Below are 18,518 nucleotides of genomic sequence, written 5' to 3'. Positions count from 1 at the left end.
CAGATTTATTTATTTTGACTACGATTAAACCACTAGACACATCATCTTCGACGTCAGATAAAGCGAATCGAGCATTAGGACGAGAAGCCTTGGATCCTATACGCCACACAAGATCATCATCAATATAGGAATTTCATTCAGGATCTTCATTGATTATAAATTCCAATAGAAAATGTAAAGATCTTACAGGTTGCCATTGATGTAGTGGTAGACGAGCCTTCTTGAAGACTGGGATAATCGAGCCTGAAAGACCTATCAGCTGCAGGAACAGTGAAAATCTTCTCTATCTTTTCTTCAATATCCTTCAGGAATGAGTTCTTCGAACCTAAAAGCTGCATAACAACAGACAAGATGATGAAAGGTGAATCCCAGGATCCTTAGTATAAGGAAATATTGGTCCTACCCTTCTTAACCCAGGTCTTTGGTAAGGAATCCCATCAGGAATCGAGTCGCGTTTCACAAAGAAATATTTCTCATTCCAAGCATCGTCGTTTTGTTTTGTTTTCAGAAGGAAAAGGGATTGGTGAGGTTTAAGCCTAAGAAGAAAACGGGAATTCCCAAAGGTAGCAAGATCATATACGTGAGCCAACTCATATAGACCTATATTTGAACCTCTGAACTGGTTTAATTTCTCAATCCAAAACAAGACTCTCCAGACAATGGGCATGGCTTGGATGTAAGAAATTTGAGTGATTTCGAAAAACTTGGAAATCATCCCAGGAAAAGGGTATTTCAAACCTAAGCCAAAGGGATACCTAGGAAAGCAGGCCCAAGACGAAGAAGCTAAATCATGTTGGAGTTTCGGATCGAAGGGTTTGAAGAGAACTTCGTTAGAGAAAGCGCTAACTGTTTTCAACGACTCAATATTATCGTCGTCGAAAGAACAAATCTCATCGTAGGATAAGATCCTCTGGTCAATGAAATCATCCCCAAAGGACACGAGGATGTCCTTGTGGGATACAATCATTTTCTTAGCCATCGTTAGTGAAAGAGAAAAGTAAGGAGAAGATGAGAGAAATGTACCTTAAAAAACGACTGAATAAGAGCTTAAAGATGAACGAAGGAGTAGCCCTAATCGATTGCCTCTATTTAAGCTAACGACAGAAGAAAGAGAAAGAGTGATTAGACCGGTTATGATGACTCTCGAATGGATAAATCCTATCCGTTAGAGATTAAATTCAAAAGTTACCCTTTTGAAACGTGTGTTAAGTTATACATAGGGTAATCAGAATTCGTATAACTCAGAAAACAGATGTCAATGTTTTCGAGTTAATTTTTTTGGTCATTTCATATGCATTTAACATTAACCTTTAACGATGATAACAAAAATGACCCTCCGTGTTCATTTGGAACGTGAATAGGACCCCCCCCCCCCCCCTCGTGTTTAAAATTCTTGAAAATAACATGCAATGGTCTTTTTTGGAAACCACATGGATCAAATATGCAATTTTATCTTAAAAAGTTGGGGACTAAACGCGCATGTTACTCCAAACCACAAGGACCACTCATGTAATTTACTCTTTTTATTTTGAGACAGATACATAAGGCGAGAGTTATGTACATAAGGGTAGAGGGAGTCGTTAGCAGATGAAGGGAGTATGCTGGCGGTACCGCCGATGGCACGATTCCGAAGAGCGGGCGGAACCAGATGAAGGCTCCATAAAGCTCTCTCTCTCTCTCTCTCTCTCTCTCTCTCTCTCTCTCTTTAAGGATTTGTATCAAGATGGTTTTTATTTTTTTAATTGAGTGGATTGAATGGGTTGAGAAAGATGAGTTTTCATATGTTGTGAGTTGAGAGGGGTGAACTTCCCCCACCTTAAAGCAAAATACTTTTATCTTGGCTTCTCAAATCACTTTAGTGTTTCAGTTGATTATCAGATAGTATAATAATAAGAGGCATAGAGCCATTGTGAGAAAGAGAGTGACTTTGTGAGGTAATTACACAAAAAGCGAGAGTCGGAAGAGATGACCGAGAGGCTGAGTTGTCGTTGAAGTAGTGACTGCCGTCTGACAGCCTAATGACGTACAAGGGTGAGCCAATGATGAGCAAACAAGATGACACGAGCACATGGGCGATAGAAAGTGACGGACTAGTGGCCAACTAATTGACTTGTGTAGCAAAACAATGACGAGTGAAAGCCAACAGTTTAATGACCACTTCCTGAGTTTCAGGGTTTCTTCGGTTTCATATTTTGAGATTTAACTTTTATTGAACTTTCAAAACCTTGTATGAAGTCCGATTGTTTGAGGCATTTGTTATGTTTTGAATTTTAGATATTTTTTTTAGAGACCTATTTTTGTTTGATATTTCGACTTTGGATCAACAATATGGCTGAAGGAAAGTAATTTTATTAAAAAATTAACACTAAAAGTAAAATTCTAAGTGGGGTGCTTTAACCTTGGTTGAGTTGGTTCCAACTTCCAATACAGCAGCAATACTCTATTGATAATAGATGGAGATTAGGAGGTAGTAGCACCGGCCTGTCTCCCTATTACTCCCTCCCCACTATTCGAGCTGGAATAAATATTTTTCTAGCAAAGTATATTGGTTTCATTCCGGCATAATTGATGAAATTCGCCTAGTTAGCTATAATCTTAAACACATTATTAACTCAAACAATACCTAATTTAAAGCAAGATAAAAAAACATTATTAAATCATTTTATTTTTTATTTGTCTTGTAATGTATGAAGGAAATAGGGAGAAAGACTGGTGGGCTAACATTGACTACAGGCTGCATCAGCATCCCGGTGTAGAAAAATTATGTATGAAAAGTCTATATTCGTGGTCGTGGCTGATAACATGAATAAAGTCAAAAGAAAACTATTCTACTACTCCTGTTTCTATAGTCAAAATCTAAATCTTTCCATTTGCTTTCGTTAGTTACGATAAACCTATATATATATATATATATATATATATATATATATATATATATATACCCGTCCAACCCACATCCATCACATAAACAATAGATATCTCCTATGAATACTAAAACAATCATCCAATCAAACTTAAGAATAGATCTTAAAAGTTAAAATAGATTATCATCTTAAGATATATAATTATTCATATTTGTTATTATTTTTTTTTTATTGACTAAGAAATGATTTGTGACACGTAGTTATGAGATTTTGAAGAATCAATAATTATCTGATTCGTTATTTATAAATAATCACTACTAGAAATCTCACCTTCTGCGACGGAATTAGCGACGGAACCCTTCTGTAGCTAATTAGCGTATGTTTTTCGAGGGATCAGCTACGTATTTCACAAAATCCTTCAACTAAGCTAGTTTTAGAAATTTAGTGATGGGTTATCGAGGGCTTAGCGACAGATTGATCTAACTTTTTCAACAAAAAGAAATCCCTTGCTAATCTGTCGCAAGTTAAATATTTTTAGCTAGGGAACAACGACATATTTCTTAAAAACATGAGTTTTTTTTATTGGGCCTCGCCAATCGATCGCTGAAAGGCCCACACCTTTTTTTCTCATTCCGCTCTCTTTTCTTTTTTACGTTCACTCATTTTAGTTTCATTCTGTCTGAAAGCCCTAAACACGATTTCCTCCCAAAGCCCTAAATCGCAATGCATTGACTCAATTCCATCCTCCGCCATGGAAATCACCTCCGCCACGGTCCACCTGCATCGCCTCTCTTACCTATATCGCCTCTCACTGAAGTTTACTTGAAGCAACGCTGAAGAGCATCCGTGTGGCTTTCCTCTCGGTCTGTCTCCCTTCCTCGTTCACTCGTGGTTTCCTGCCAACGCCTTTTGATCTGTTGGTTGCTAGAAAACTATGATGGTTATCCCATTCAAGCTCTTATTCTTACAAATCTGATTAACTTTGAGGTAATTTTGAACTTTTGTGGATGAATTGCATAATTTTAGGCCATTGTTATGTGTTATATGTGTTAGATGATAGTACTAGCTGTGAATTGATGTTACAATTGATGAAATTTGATTAAATTTGAGGTAATTTTGGATGAAATTGCTATGAATATAATTTAGGTGTCACATAAGAAGGTGCCACTTCCTGAAAGGGTAAAAGTCTATCCCCTGTTAATTGAAGTCTTAATTCTATTGATTAAAATAATAGTGTTATATAGCCTAACACTTTATATGATTAGATATTTGCTTGTGTCATCAAGGATTGTAATTTTGTAACTTCGTTTCTTATAAACATTCCATTCGATTTTCAGTTTTGTTATTCCTGATTTCCTGACATCCCTAGACGTTGCCAGAGCTGGAAGGGCTTTGGCGCCGACGACCCTATTTGTGCGTTTGAAATTCTTGAAATTCGCATTGTGAAAACGTCAGAATCGAATGAAGGTAAACATCGGACATCTTATTTGGAAATACCATGCATTTAGGCTTTAGCGTTGGATAATACTCTTATTTCAATGTGGAAATAGAATCTATCAAGAATCACTGGTTCGATCACGCTTAATTGTCAATGCATATTTTAGGTTTTTGGATTTTGGGTAGCGAGTGAGGATAAAGAGAGCTGGTGGAAACTTTATTAATCGCCATTGTAGGTTTCATCGTTTTCGATAGGGAACAAAAGCAAGGAGTTCTCAGTTATATATTTGGTCAGTACTTTCACATTACTTAAATCTAACTAAAATGATTTTGAAGTTATGAATCTTGACTGTTAGTATCATAGAAACATCTCTGATTGCAAAAACAAAACGTTTTTGTTTAAATTTTGCCTTACATTATTGTTTTAATGCTAAAATTAAACACAGAAAGCACATCTTTATTCAAGATTTTTCAAAGTTCATTTGTTTTCTCATGCATAGTGTCATTCAATGGTTACAAAAGCAACTCAGTCGCTAAATCTTGAAGGATACCATTTGTAACATTTGTTCTATAAGGTTTCATGAAGCAATCAAAAGATCCTTTCGAAGTAGCATTTGAGGAATTAGATGAATCCCTGGTTGATTCCCCTGACTCTCATGATGATATTGTGGCTCAAACTCTATCATCAAAACCAAATATCAACTCCCAAAGAGATGATTTGGAAAACAGTATTCATCCTTTAAACCAACCAAAATCAAGAGTTAGATTACCTCAACTTCAGCAGCCATCCCAACCAATCAGAAGACACAAAGAAGATGACGATGAGGAAGAAGAGGAAAACATGGATGTTGAACTTGGAAAATTCCCATCTACAGGAGACCCCGACAAAATGGCCAAAATGCAGTAAGTTTACATATATGTCCTTCAAAGTCACTTTTAATATCAGAAATAATAATATAAGTTTTTATATACATGTTCCAGGTCAATATTATCACAGTTCACTGAGGAACAAATGAGTAGGTATGAATCTTTCAGAAAATCTGGATTTCAGAAATCAAACATGAAAAGGGTATTTCTCTTTTTCTCTCTAATTGAAAAATGAGTATGAACGAATGAAGCCTAATAATACTTCTTTATGTAGTTATTAGCCAGCATTACTGGAAGTGCCAAGATTTCAATGTCAATGACTATTGTCGTATCCAGGATAGCAAAGATTTTTGTTGGTGAACTTGTTGAGACAGGTACACTGTATACTGTGTTTGACATGATTGCCCTTGTCATTGTTAATGATTGTAAATAAAAAATGAATTGTGATATTTGCAGCGAGGGTAGTGATGACAGAGAGAAAGAAGACAGGGCCAATAAGGCTGTGTCACAAAATCTATCTAACATCTTATATTCATGTTTTAATTGTAGGTTGTGTATGAACACATGAAGTATGCGGGGAGATGGATAATAAAGATGTGAAATTGAGGCTAAACATCAACAAATGTGAAAGTTGTGGTAATAAATAATGTTAACTATTTTTAAATAGTTTAAGTGAATGAAAAATACTAAAAAGAGTTAATTGTGTTGGCATTTGCTAATGAGATTGGGATTCCATTCCTTGAAACAAGTGCTAAAAGTTCCACCAATGTGGAAGAAGCTTTTATGGCTATGAGTGCTGAAATTAAAAATAGGTTTTTTATTTCAATTCTTTATAATCATAAAAATTAAAAAGAAAACAACAATCATAATAAGAGTAAAGTATGTTGCTATTTATTGCAATTTGCACTGATAAAATTTGGTGAATTATATCCAGGATAGCAAGTCAACCGTTAATGAACAATGCTAGACCTCTTACTTTTCAGATCCGAGGACATGTAAGTTTAATTTCTAATCCAATAGATTGTAGTTAATTTTTTATGCCCGATCTTATAATTGATTCCATGCAGTAAAAGAGGAGTCAAGAAGAAAGTTCTTAAAGTTCCTTTAATAGAACATAAGGTAACTTTCTTCCTTTCTTTCCCCTTTATTATTTATATATTTTTTTAAACCATTTACCTCACATTTATATATAGTGAATTCTCTATGTGTTGACCAAGGTTTGACTGCTCTTCAATGTTGTAACTCTATCTTCAAATTATGGGAAAATCTTTTTTTTTGAGGATTATTTTATCTTTTTTATGTGTTTAGACATTGTCCAAGTTTCAATATATCTGCTGCCAACTAGGACAAGTGAGTTCTTTAAAGATTCATTCTGTTACCTTTTTTATTCCCTTCTTTTGTCCATTCCATTCCGTCTGACCACATGTTGGGTGTATTTGTAACTCAAAATTTTAGTTGATGTCAAGACCAGTTTGATGTTTATTATCATTTGCTTTTTAGTTGGAATCGGAATTTAATTCTATTCCAGTCCCACATTTGGTTTCAAATGAGTAGACACTACTCTCATTTTCATCAAATGAAAAGCATTGCTTCCATCAAAGACGAAGCAACCAAGTCTCCTTCCATTGCAGGAAAAACTAAGTCGAAATTGGTTCTCCTAATTCCATGGGATTGAACGGGAATTGGAATCCAATTCCATTATGATCCTTCTTTTGGATGCATTATACTTTGAAATTAAATATCAATCAATGTTAAACTTTGATATTTGATGTTTATGGATGTTTTGGTAAACTTTGATTGTTAGATTCTTTTGGTATTTTATTGTTAAAGTTTTGGTTTAGATTGCATAATTATTGGATGTTTTTGGTATTAAATGTTAATATTTGTTTTGGGATTATATAATAATTTGATCTTTTGGTATTATTTTGTTTTATATTCAAAACGATATTATGTATTTGCAAGGGATTAGCTACGGAAAGAAAAAAAAATCACATCTTAAATTTGCTAGAGATCAATGACGGAAAGAAAAAAAATCATATCTAAAGTTTGAGAGGGATTAGCGACAGATTAAAAAACATATATAAAGGCTTGCAAGGGATTAGCGATGGAATATTGTTATTAGGTTTTGTCGCTAATGTCTGAAATAACAGTATTAAGTGCCATTTTGCAACTGATATTCTGTCGCTAAGGTCGTCGCAAGAGAAAACTAAGCCGTCAGTAAATCCCTCGCTAAGTCATTAGCCACCCTTTAATTGGCTATGGAGTAAATTTGTGGTTGATCTGTCGCAAATGATCTTTAGCGACGAGTTTGCGACGGATTCGTCCGTCTCTAAAACTTTTGTTTCTAGTAGTGAAGATATGCATGAACAGTTAACTTCTAATTAATGTGTTGTAGCATATTATTTTTCTTCCATTCCATGCATCTTCAACATGGATTATAATAAGAAAAGTTTTCACATGTTTTATTTTAATATACCAGCAAGGTCCATTAAATAATTATTTTCTTAGATAAAATTTTAAACAATAAACATGCGATAAGAATTAGGTTTTAAGGATTATACATGTGACTTCATTATAAATTAATTATTTTTGTTATCGTATATCTATTTATTTTAATTGATCGTTGGAAGCACCATGATAAAAGTTCAACGTTTTTTTTTATTTATTAATTTGCAACATAACCTTAAAAAAGGAGAGATTCTGATATTTTTTAGAGTGAGTCATTGTTGTTTGCTCCAATTTGTAGGTTTGATCTAATCTTTGAAAAGTTGATAGGTTACGTCTCTATGGTTTCAAACAGTTACAATATTGGTCCATTTCGGCTAACATTGTCCATAACCTTTGTTTAGCCGTGTAAAAAGACAAATTTACTTTTTTTCCATTTTTGTGTTTTGTGTTTTGTTATTTACATATATAAGAGGCACCACATCACCATTACCATCACCGTCATCACCAAGATCAATACAAAAAGAAAACTATAAAATTCTTTTGTTAGACCTCTGTTCCATATATCCTATAAATACAATTCAAGAAACCCTCCAAAACCTTAGCAACCAAGGCAAGAATTTGGGTTTATAAGGTTCAAAACACATTGAACATGGCAAAATATACAACCAAGCCTCCGAATTCAGTGCTTGAACCCCATTTACATTTAACATGAGAAAACCTTTTTCATTGTCCATTGTCATTTTTGTCATCTCCTTTATGAACCCCCACTCCCACCCTACCTACCGTTAGACCAGTCAATAGAGCGGGTTTGGAGCGAATCACCCTTGATCCAAATAGTTTAAAAAATTTAAAAACATGACCCGCCCCCTCCAATAACCCTCAGGGTTTTGAGTAATCAAATTCATACCCGTATCCACCGAATTGACGAATACCTGGCCCTTTTACAATATTAAAATTTCATAGTTTTGATGTGTGCCACCAAGTAATATTTATCAAAAAAATATAAAATGTCTTCGGAAATAAATATACATTAATTAATACTCAATATCCAATACAATAAGAATTACATTTTACTTAGACATAAAGTTACATACTTTGGTTTCATATATATATATATATATATATATATATATATTAAATTGGGCGGGTTATAAGTGGAGCGAATCAACAATGATACATACCCAACCCATTTAATAAAGGGTAAACGGGTAAACGAATTAAAAATTAAAATACAAACTCGTAAAATTCTTATGGGTTTGAACGAATCAGGGTCATAACTCACTCCATTGACAGGTCTACCTACCATCCACCACTTAGTACTGTCACCAGTCATCCACCACTATATTCTCCTCCGTCTACCACCACATACTACAACCACATTTATTCTTAAATGCAAACTCATAAATCATGTATATTTACACAATCAATACTATATGAAAAACAAAACAAACACTGATTAAATATAATTTTCATTCTAGATTTAATAAATCAAAAAGTCAATAAAAGCAAAAGAAAAAAACCAAATTTTTATTAGGATATGAACATCAAATTTATCTTCATTCCAAGTTAACTTGAATCCCAAAAATCAAAATCAAATAAACTTAGAAACCACATGAAAAAGAAAAATAAAACTTGAAATCGATTGTGGTTGAGATTTTGGAAAGAATGAACTCACAACCACCACTTGCATCCATGGGGAAGAGACCAAAGAACAGTGGTGACAGATGAACGGGATCCCAACAGTTATTGGTGCATTAGCCGGTGGTTGCGACGATTGTACAGATGACGACAATCTGCCTAGAAAATGAAGGGGCCTCAAAGGTATATATTTTAGGGTGGGAGAAATGAACGATGGGGAAGAGTATAATCACTGATGGATATCGTCTGGTAGGGTGGAAGAGACGGAGAAGTGGTTGAGTTGGTCCCTATAACTTAATTTTTTATTATTTTTGAGCCAAGAAAAATAGTCATGTTTTAAAAAATCAACAGCTAAATGGTTAGATTTAACAGTAGAATGACCATTGGTGAAATTTCTCTAAACCACGACTCCATGAGGACGCAACCTATCAACTTTTTAAATTAGGGATCAAAACTGAAAATTTAACCAAACCACAGGGACCAAATCTGTAACTCACTTTATTTTTTTATGAATAAATAAAATTATAACTGTACATGACGTTGTAGAAAAAGTATGGGAAGAAGGGAAGAAGACAGCATAATAATCAAATCAGTAGTGGCTATAGCGCCCCTCTTTTTAGACAAAACCACCTCCGCATGACTAAGACATTATCTCATCCCGTCTTTCCTTCCTTTAGTTTTAACATTATCTATATCAATATTACTGTGCATACTAAACATATATGAAATGAAACCACAATTTTAAGTTTTTAACTAGTCGTATGTTACTTTAACAAAAAGACGAACTCGTTATTTATTTTCTGTGGTTTATCAGATTATTTAAAATTAATAAAATATTATAATGCTGTGCTGGTATTTCAATCTTCACATCTTAATTCAATATATATATATATATATATATATATATATATATATATATATATATATATATATATATAATTTCAATAGAGAAACATTATTAATTAAAGAACCAAGGAACCAATCCAAAGCGTCGAAATTTAAAGCGATCAACGGCAAAAGGAAAGGTTGTAGACGTTTACAATGGACGCACATGCACCAGATTATAACAAAACTCATTTTTTAAAAAAAAAAAATTTAGGCCATGTTTTTTATCGAAAAAAACCGAATATATCGTTGTTTACGATTTTTCGTCCTCTTTCCATAAAGATCTATGATAATATATAAAAAAACAATTTTTTTTTTCGAAAAAAAACTCACTTCATTTTCTTTGTTGAAAAGTTAAAGTCTATTTTTTTATAGAAAAAAATTAATAAATATATCAAAATTCATACTTTTTTGGTACATTTTAAACATAGATTTATATTCATGTTTTAAAAAAAATGAAATTTCAGTTCAGATTCACATTATGAACCTTCTAAGATTCACAATGTGGATAATAGTAAGTCAGCTTCACTATGTGAATCTGAACTGATCGAACTTTTTCACATTATGAATGTTAAAAATTGAAATATTTACAGTTTAAAGTCACAATGTAAATCTACACTGATCGATGTTTTTTTTAGTTGGTGTTGATGTTTATTAATAGAGTAAAAAAATTAATTTTTTTAGTATAGTTAGTTTTTTTTAAAATAAACTTAAATATTGAAAAAACTAATAAAATAAAGTGAGTTCCTTAATTTTATATATCAAGATGGTTCTCTATAGAAAAGAAGACGAAAAATCGAGAAAAACGGTTTATTTGGTTTTTTTTTCGATAAAAAATGTGGCCTAAAAAAATTTTAAACGAAAAAAAGAGGGGAGTTTTTTGGTAAGGAGGTGAATTTTTTGGTATAATCCAGTGTGTGTGCGTCCAATGTACAAATGCATATCTATTTCCTTGGCCGTTGATCATTATGATTTCCGACGCTCACGATTGGTTCCTTGGTTTCTTGTTAATTATGGTTTTCTATTGAACCAATATATATATATATATATATATATATATATATATATATATATATATATATATATATATATATATATATATAGGTCCAGGTTCATTTGAGACCATGCTAATTTTATGAGACCGTGAGACCAAATCTAAAAATAATTTCAAAATAAAAAATAAAAAGAAAATCAAAAAATTCTTTTTTTTTTAATTATTATTTTCGGAACTTTAATTACCTAAATAAATAAAAATAATAGAAAATAAAAAAAATTCTAATAAAATATTATTCTGTAAATATTTTAATGTGATTTTTAGAATGTTAGAATATTCTACTATATATGTCAGATATGTAGAATATTATAATATTCTATTAGAATATGTAAAAAAAGTGTATTTTTTTTATTTTTATGGGTATTTTTTATATTTTTTTTAAATATAAATTATGAAAATAATATTTGAACTTTTTTTTTTCAAAAATTTTCAATTATTTTGCATTTTAAAAATGTTTTTTTATCTAGTAAATGAATGGCTAGGATTGCGTCTCACGGTCTCACAAAATTAGGTCGTCTCATATGAACCTAACCTATATATATATATATATATATATATATATATATATATATATATATATATATATATATATATATATATCCTCCTTAATAAATGAAGGTTTTTTTGCCACGTGCCAATCTCTCATTAGTTTTGACACTTGTCATTTTGTGGTATTTTTGAAGTAATATTATCTACTTGTCAATTTTTGGTTTGTTTCAATTTTTAAATCCAAAGTCATATACCCATATATGTAAAGTATTAAATATCATATATATGATATTAAATTGCAATAAATACGTTTATTCCATTCTTATTTTAAAATTATACATTAAAAAATATTTTCTATTTACATTTTAATTTAATGTTTATTTTTTTTAAATCAGCCCGTGTAATACACAGGTCTCACACCTAGTATATATATATATATATATATATATATATATATATAGGAAATGATCAAATGAGAACACCTAAAAGGTTGAGAACGCGAGAACAATTTTGGACCAATCAATATATAAGGGCATATTAGTAATTGTATATTTTAATTAAATTAAAATCAAATAAAATTCAATCAAATTCCCTTAAATTTAGGAGTAGTTACCAAAAAAGAAATAAATATTCAATTTTTTATTTTTCTTATTAATGGAATATAAAAAACATTTTTACCAAAATTTATCTTAAAACTGAATTTTTTCCTTCTATTTCACGGTTTTTTTTTTTTCAAAAAAATGAATAGAAATCGAACCCTAAATTAATACATTTGTATTCACAAATGATTTTTTTTTTCAAAAAACCTGATACTTCTCTAATCACAAATGAATACACATCAATTTACAAGTAATCCAATTCCTTTTTTTAATCGACTTAAAAATAAAATGAGTGTAAAAATTATCATTTTTTCATAAAAAGAATACCTCTAATCATAAATAAATACATTCATTAACACATGATTACACAGCTATTCACAAATGAATACACTGCTATTAACAAATGAGTTACCTGTTATTCACAAATGAATAAATGAATACCTCTAATCATAAATAAATGTATTCATTCACACATGAATGCACTGCTATTAATACACTGCTATTAATAAATAAATACACATTTTAACATTAATGAATTCATCCAAATATAATATAACTTACATCTAAAAAAATATCGAACACAATACAATTTTTCATTCTCATCTAGCTCAACTTTACCACTTGGTTTCCCATCAACTTTAGGAATAACTTTGATGTTGAGATCAACCACGGAGCTAGAAGCTTCAACAATTCGAGCATAAGACTTTTTGCTAACATCATTGACAATAGTAACCATTGGGATGATTTTGATTTGGAATCATTATCAACAATCATCGGCTCATTATCCCATTTAAGATCCAAAAAACTAACTCCATGTTTCATTTTCAAATTAGTCCCAGTATCCGATCCCATCTTCACGTCATCATTTGAACCCTTATTTATTACTTCATCATTACCATTACCAGAATGCTTCACAATCTTTATAGGAATAAGAATCATAACATGAGATGTTTCATGAACAGGGGACGTACCAGGAATTTTACCCAAATACCCTTAGCATGGATTCCAACATTCAAAGAAGGAGGCGACGAAGGTTGCGAACTGTCAGCCATGGATTGGGAAGAATTGAACCCTTTAACCATATCAGAAGTAGCTTGTATCAAAACGAATCCATTTTCTTCCACCAAATCAACATTCTCCTTGCCATATCCCGATTTGATTACATCTCTAACCCCATCGCGCAAAACATACTTTGAACCTTCCTCTTCACCAACAAAACAGAGAATCGATTGATTAAATGAAGCGTAACATATGTTGGTTGTTGTCATCGGAAGCCACGATACCAAAGGGTGTATCTATGTGTGTGTTCGTGTGTTGTTGGAAGGGCCAAGAAAGAAAGTGGATGAACATCAAAAGAAATTGAAGTTGAGACTGGTTAAAATGGAAGCAATCAGGTCCGATGAACAAAAATCGAGTTGTAGGAGCGCTCTTCTGCTGATTCTATGGCCTCCTTCGGCTCTAATATGTTCTATGAGTTAAGGTGGTGAGATGAATAAGTCTATGAGATTAGGTCAACAAAATAAAGCAACGTAGAGTAATTATAGGAGTTTACAAAATTAGGGTAATGCTTATTTACCTTAATAGCCTTTATAATTTTTTTAATTTAAAATTTAAAATTTAAATGTATTAATAATTAGAAAAATAATAATTAATAATAGTCACACATCTTAACTTTTTAGGTGTTCTCATTTGATCCTACTCCTATATATATATATATATATATATATATATATATATATATATATATATATCCAGCGATCCCTTTCTCAAACATCCCATATCGTAAAATCCAGCGATCTATAAGGAATTTGGATCTGTTTTTTTCTAAGTAGAGGAATTATAGGGTTGAAAGGGATGGTGAGTGCCCTGGGATTCATAGACAGATGTGGAGTCGTAACAAGGTAGCCGTATCGAGGGCGCGGTTGGATTGAATCCTTTCATTTCAGGGGGGGAGCTAATGCTTGTTGGGTATTACCATGGAAAGTAAGGATGTTTAATTTGGTGATCGTGATAGGGATGAAGATCTCGATTATTCAGATTATGATCTCGATCTAGTCGACTCTGTTTATTCAGTAGATCTGGCCGGTTGAACGCTTTCTAGCAGCACCAAAAGCTTGGGTAGTGGGATGGGGGTGAAACCTGTTCTGGCTCTTGGTTTATGAAATCCCGATTTGAAGACTAGGGCCCTTCTTCTCTTCTTCTTGTGAGCTAGTAGCAGTTTTATCAGTTTAGATAGTTAGGGAGTCTTCCATTGAAATGAAAGTTTAAAAAGGCAAGCTGGGGAAGACAAGTTAGCGCTCTCCTCTTCTGGCTAGTTAGTTTGAAAGCAGTAGTCCTTTACTTAGGCAAGCTAGCCAGTTAAGTTATATGAGTAATTGAGTAATAAAGGAAGAATTACACTTGAACAAATGTGAGAGGTTATGTAATAGGGTAGGCAGGAATTGTCATTTGAGTGCTTTACGAAGGGTCTTTTTAATTCCTTCAACAACTCAAGCAATGCTCATAGAGTCTTGTTGAGCAGCTGAATAGCCTTCTCCTATCTTAATTGAATAGTTTCCCCTTCGTAATATCTTTACTCAAAAGAAAAGAGCTCCCACCGCCGATTGTAGATTGAAGTGAGTACCTCCTCTTGTCGACTCTGAACGAATGCTAGCATGGTGCGGGGCAGTCGGATTCTATTCCCTCTCAGAGGCCATAAAATTAGAGTCCTCGGGGAAGCCTTCTCTATTCACTTCTTACCCGAAAAGAGGGAATCGAAGCACTATAGCTCCGCTCAAACGTCCCTTTATTCGGGGTTCACATGTGCTTTTCGATACTGTACGGGTGACTTAACACCAACCAAGTTCAAGTTTTTCAACCCTTAGCACTAATATGTACTAAGGCTAAGGAGAAAGAAAGTGATTTGTTGCATCTTTTCTTATCTTGAAAAAGTCTTAAAAAGAAGAGATTTCTCTGTTATGTTAAATAAACGAGTTTGCTTCTTTATTCTTAGTTTACTCTTAGTAGATTCATTGAATAACTTCTAGTCTTTTTCTATTCTATTTTTATATAAAAGAGTTCCAAGTACCATAGCATTGCTAGTTCAGACTAAGATTATAAAACCTTCAATATAGTTGAATCGTTAGATGAATGTTCCCGGTATTGACAATCTTTCATAGGAAGAGCTGTCATCTCTATCTTCCATCATCCATTCCCTGTAATCAGTCCTAGGATCCAAGGCACTAATGCTAAGGCTCAGATTCATACCCAGAAGAGACTAGACTGCTATTAAGCGGTTAAGGTAGAAGATCTCAAATCATTAGCTTCGGTGAACAAGATCAAATAGCTCCTCTTTCAGGTTATAAACTAGAACTTGCATGATAAGAGTTTCCGAGTGAGGCGAGGGGCTCCTCTCAATCGACGAAGGCTTGAGTCCCCTACGGCCAGTACAATGCGCTAGTCACATCTTCTATAAGGCTGGCATCTAATATAAAGAAAGCTGTCCTTGTGGACTCTGTCTCATCTTTTTTTATTAACTATATTCATGCTTCATGAAAAAAAATGAAGCAATCCGCTTCGCACCTTTATCCCTTTCTTTTTTGGGGGAAAATGCATTCTCACAACTTCCTATTGAATCAAAAAAATGCCTACACCCATGCTCTCTGGAAAAGTCTTCTCCAGAAGTTTTATACTAAGCCCACTTATTCTTATCCCCCTGTGGCTGCCTTTGCTTTTCCCACAATCACAAGCCCACTAGGCATAAAGAAAACAGAGGATCCCCGTGCCAAAGCAGGCATCTTTCTTGGCTATCCTTTTGGCCAAATCTTTTCTCTCTCATATATGATTCTTCTTTCAAACCATTTACACTTCCAGGAGTATCAGCGCAGCTTCGATAGGACAAGGTTTGAAGAGCTCTTACGCGGGAAGTCTTTCGCTCTCTCTTATTCAGTTCGAATCCTCAGTTATTTGATAAAGCTAAATTCGAGAATAGAATAAAGAATCGAATCATAGAGTTAAGATCTCTACCGAAAAGGAGAGGAGAACAAATCAAGATCGACTGACTTACAGGAAAGAAGCGAAACTCGACTGCTTGGACAGAGTGGGATAGATTTATTGCCAGAGGTGGAGACGGATAGGTAGCTAGACTTCCAAGTTGCGGCACAAAGTAGCGAAGACTGTTCAGTTAGATTTTTCAGATGCTGGAGTGAGTTCTTGAGAAAGAACAGAACTAGACTTCAAAGGATAAGTCAGAAGAAGATCAACCGAGAGTCCCCGGCTTTCATATGCTCTTTATAAAGTAGTTTGAGGGCCTTAAGAAAGGTAGACCGTCGGGGTAAGGAAAGGGTCGATGTACATTGATTTTTCATATATAGAGAGATTCCCCTGTATAGCTAGCCTTCTTCTTCAGCAGATACTCTGCGTAGTATACCTATGGGCGGTACATTTAATCAAACAAAGCCTCTCGACTTGCTTGTTGGTTTGCCGGTCTGCTTCTCTTTTGATCCGCGGTCTGCCACCGATAGGTGGCCGATCGTGTTTCTTGAGAGGGTTGTATCCAAGTTATTCGACCAGGATTTATCCGAAGCGGTTAGTTTCCTGTTATCTTATCTGGTGGTGAATTTGATGCCCCGTGGGTGACGACCCCGGGCTCTACTGTCAGATTTCTGAGTGGGTGCCCGTTGGGCTATCTTGGCGCATGGCCTCTTTTCACGTTGTCCCATCACCTAATTATTTGGTGGTGTGCAGAACTTGTGTACCCGGGAAGGGTGTTTACCAACTACGCCGTCCCCGGGGATGACGTAGTAATCGCGGATGAGAATGTCGCGACCCGTTACAAGGAGTCCCTTGACCTCCTGCAGGTGGTTATTTCGAAAGAGAAATCACTAATATCAAGGAGTGGGTCCGCGGAATTCGCGAATAACTTTAGGGTTCGAGATTTGACAGTCGATCTCCCCCCGGTATCCATTAAAAAGCGTTATTAAACACTTTCCACCCCTACGGGTTGATGGTTGTTGCTCACCGTTATTCGGTGCGTGATTTCCGTTTGCTTTGTAGGCTGGGTGGAGCTGGATATCGTGTTCTTGCAAGGCTAGACCATAGGCGCCCGAGGCGGTATTCCCATCTTGTGGTTATGGGGCTAAAATTGCTCTCTCCTTCTTACCCGCTTGATTTCTGGTTGGGTAAGGGACGACCACTCAGTCCAGAAGCTCATGGGCGTTTGGTGAGACTCCTTCGAGCCAAACTTAAGCCCCGGGAGCTGATATTGCCCCCCGATGAGCTGTTCGAGACTGAGGAATCTAGATATTTCCTGGAGTACTCTCTCCTTTATGGATGGATGCGCCAGTGGTTAAACTACCTTAAATGGTATCACCTTACCGCACTTTCCCCTTGGGTTACCCTCGAGGAACTGTTTAGCGGTCCGGTTGTCTCGCACTCCTGGAGGATGGTCGCGGTGGACGAAGACCTCGTTCGCTTCTCTCTGGAAGTTGTTTATAGAAGTGCGCTTTTCAAGTTCATTAATCAGGCTGTGAAGTGAAGGTCACAGGGGCTATGAGACCCGGCGTAGTAATTTGGAAGCCCTAGTAGTAAGCAGAAAATGAAAAGCTTATTCATAAGCTCAAGATAGCCAAGATGGAGTAGGGCTAGTCTAAGACAAGACAGACCGATCTATATTCTCCTGCTCGCCTTTACAAGGTTTCCTACTCACTCTATTGAGTTACAGCCGGGTTCTGCAAGGAAGCATCTCGACAGGCCCGCAACCAGTGGTTGATGCCCCACCCGAGCTCTCCATACTCTATTTATCAAGGAGAGTTTTACCAACCCTGCCATCCTAGAACGTTAGCGTACAAGAGGGGCATTTCTCAATTGAGTTAGTCACACATGGAATCTCAGATGTGGAAGTTTTCTTCCGATTTCTTTGGCGTTTAGTTGGCTGCACTCTAGGTCTCACCTAAGATCCTTAGTCTATCCGAGGCTCTCGTTAACTGGGGCACGATAGAACCGATGGTCAGTACCTCTTTACTAGGGAAGGGGTTCCCGGGAGAGAGCTCTGGTTCATGCGCATTAGAAGTAGACATGAGTGGTTGTCTTAGCGCGCATCGGAAAGACCTTGCCTCAGTGCCTTTGAGGGATTCCTTCTCGCTTGCTTGCTGTCTAAGCTCTTCGATCCTGCCCTGCTTTGATTCTTGTGCTTGCTTGTGCCCCCTTCTTTCTTTGGCGCTTGCCTGGATCGCTATCTTACTAGCAGTAGTGTTGTTT

At 34.8% G+C, this 18,518-nt stretch overlaps 1 protein-coding gene across 1 annotated transcript; it reads left to right on the top strand.

Annotated features, from left to right (window-relative positions):
• The first annotated feature begins 4,881 nt into the window (after positions 1-4,881).
• Positions 4,882-12,086, top strand: LOC111905263 (transcription initiation factor TFIID subunit 11). The gene is made up of 8 exons (XM_052768058.1): positions 4,882-5,204; positions 5,283-5,370; positions 5,443-5,542; positions 5,625-5,672; positions 5,739-5,804; positions 5,863-5,980; positions 6,103-6,163; positions 12,078-12,086. The coding sequence occupies exons 1-8, from the start codon at positions 4,882-4,884 to the stop codon at positions 12,084-12,086; spliced, it is 813 nt and encodes a 270-aa protein (XP_052624018.1).
• The last annotated feature ends 6,432 nt before the right edge of the window (positions 12,087-18,518 follow it).

This window comes from Lactuca sativa, chromosome 1 (genome assembly GCF_002870075.4).
Source record: "Lactuca sativa cultivar Salinas chromosome 1, Lsat_Salinas_v11, whole genome shotgun sequence".
Classification (NCBI taxonomy): domain Eukaryota; kingdom Viridiplantae; phylum Streptophyta; class Magnoliopsida; order Asterales; family Asteraceae; genus Lactuca; species Lactuca sativa.
The sequence above is the reverse complement of the archived record's forward strand: the minus strand, read 5'-3'. Positions and strand labels throughout refer to the sequence as shown.

Excerpts from the sequence above, each read along its gene's own strand:
- LOC111905263 (XM_052768058.1), top strand. The coding sequence starts at position 4,882 with ATGAAGCAATCAAAAGATCCTTTCGAAGTAGCATTTGAGGAATTAGAT. Across the intron at positions 5,205-5,282 it reads GACAAAATGGCCAAAATGCA|GTCAATATTATCACAGTTCA; the intron begins GTAAGTTTACAT and ends TACATGTTCCAG. Across the intron at positions 5,673-5,738 it reads GACAGGGCCAATAAGGCTGT|TATGCGGGGAGATGGATAAT; the intron begins GTCACAAAATCT and ends GAACACATGAAG.